At 42.0% G+C, this 1133-nt stretch overlaps 1 protein-coding gene across 1 annotated transcript; it reads left to right on the plus strand.

The window, feature by feature from the left end:
* Positions 1–642: 642 nt before the first annotated feature.
* Positions 643–1126, plus strand: LOC111869734 (gamma-gliadin-like; the record flags this gene model as incomplete). Its single annotated transcript, XM_023861469.1, has 1 exon — positions 643–1126. A coding segment is annotated over one exon (484 nt), but the record flags the coding sequence as incomplete, so codon positions are not given.
* Positions 1127–1133: the final 7 nt, after the last annotated feature.

Raw genomic sequence — 1133 nt, forward strand, 5'->3', positions numbered from 1 at the left:
GGGGTTACCAACCTAGAAGTAACTTAATGAAGGATGAGAATGGTGCTCTGCTTGCAGATTCCTACAACATTTTGAACAGGTGGAAGAACTACTTCTCTCAGCTATTGAATGTACATGGGGTCAGTTATGTTAGGCAGACAGAAATGCATACTACAGCTGAGCCGTTAATACCTGATCCTACCCCTTTTCAGGTTGAAAGTGCTAATGCAATATTGAAAAGGTATAAATCGCCAGGTAGTGATCAAATTCTGGCAGAACTTATTCAAGCAGGAGGCAAAATATTATGTTCTAAGATCCATAAGCTAATTAATTCTATTTGGCATGAGGAAAAATTGCCTGATCAGGAGAAGGAGTCTATTATTGTACCAGTTCACAAGAAGGGTGATAAAACTGACTGTAGTAATTATCGCGGGATATCACTGCTATCAACTTCATACAAAAATTTTATCCAATATTATTCTCTCAGCTGTCGAGACCCAGACACAAAGCAGTACAGATGTGTCGTGTGCACCGCTCTATGAACTGTGTCTAAAAGGCAAAGAGAGAGAAAAAAAAAAGTGAAGCATTCCCTGCAATACTCGTCTAAACTGTGTTAAAACTGCCGAGTTTAACAGTGCTGTTACTGATTTTTGTCCTTCACAGTGGTTATCGGTTGGTGTTAACTCAGTTCTTTACATCATGTGAACCTAGGCAGTGTCGCCGACATTTCAAAGTGCACAGTACTATATTAAAAATATTCCAACCAACTCAGCTTCCGCAAAACCAGTGCTTCAGTGTCAATCAGCAACAACACCCAATACAACAACAACAACTTATGCAGCAACAGCTAATGATGCAGCAGCAGCTGCTGACGCAGCAACAGCAAATGATGCCATACCCACAAGCACCATTACAACCACGGGTAATGTTACAGCAACCAACAATGCCCCAACAGGTCATGCAACAATCCCAACTGTACCAGTACAAACAAATCAATCACAGTATACCCCACAACAATCGTCCAACGTGCAACCATCATCCATCACGTCCCAGCGCACTAACCAACATGGAGACAAAAACTCGANCAGTATACCCCACAACAATCGTCCAACGTGCAACCATCATCCATCACGTCCCAGCGCACTAACCAACAT

This window comes from Cryptotermes secundus, unplaced genomic scaffold, assembly GCF_002891405.2.
Source record: "Cryptotermes secundus unplaced genomic scaffold, Csec_1.0 scaffold15756, whole genome shotgun sequence".
Taxonomy (NCBI): Eukaryota; Metazoa; Arthropoda; class Insecta; order Blattodea; family Kalotermitidae; genus Cryptotermes; species Cryptotermes secundus.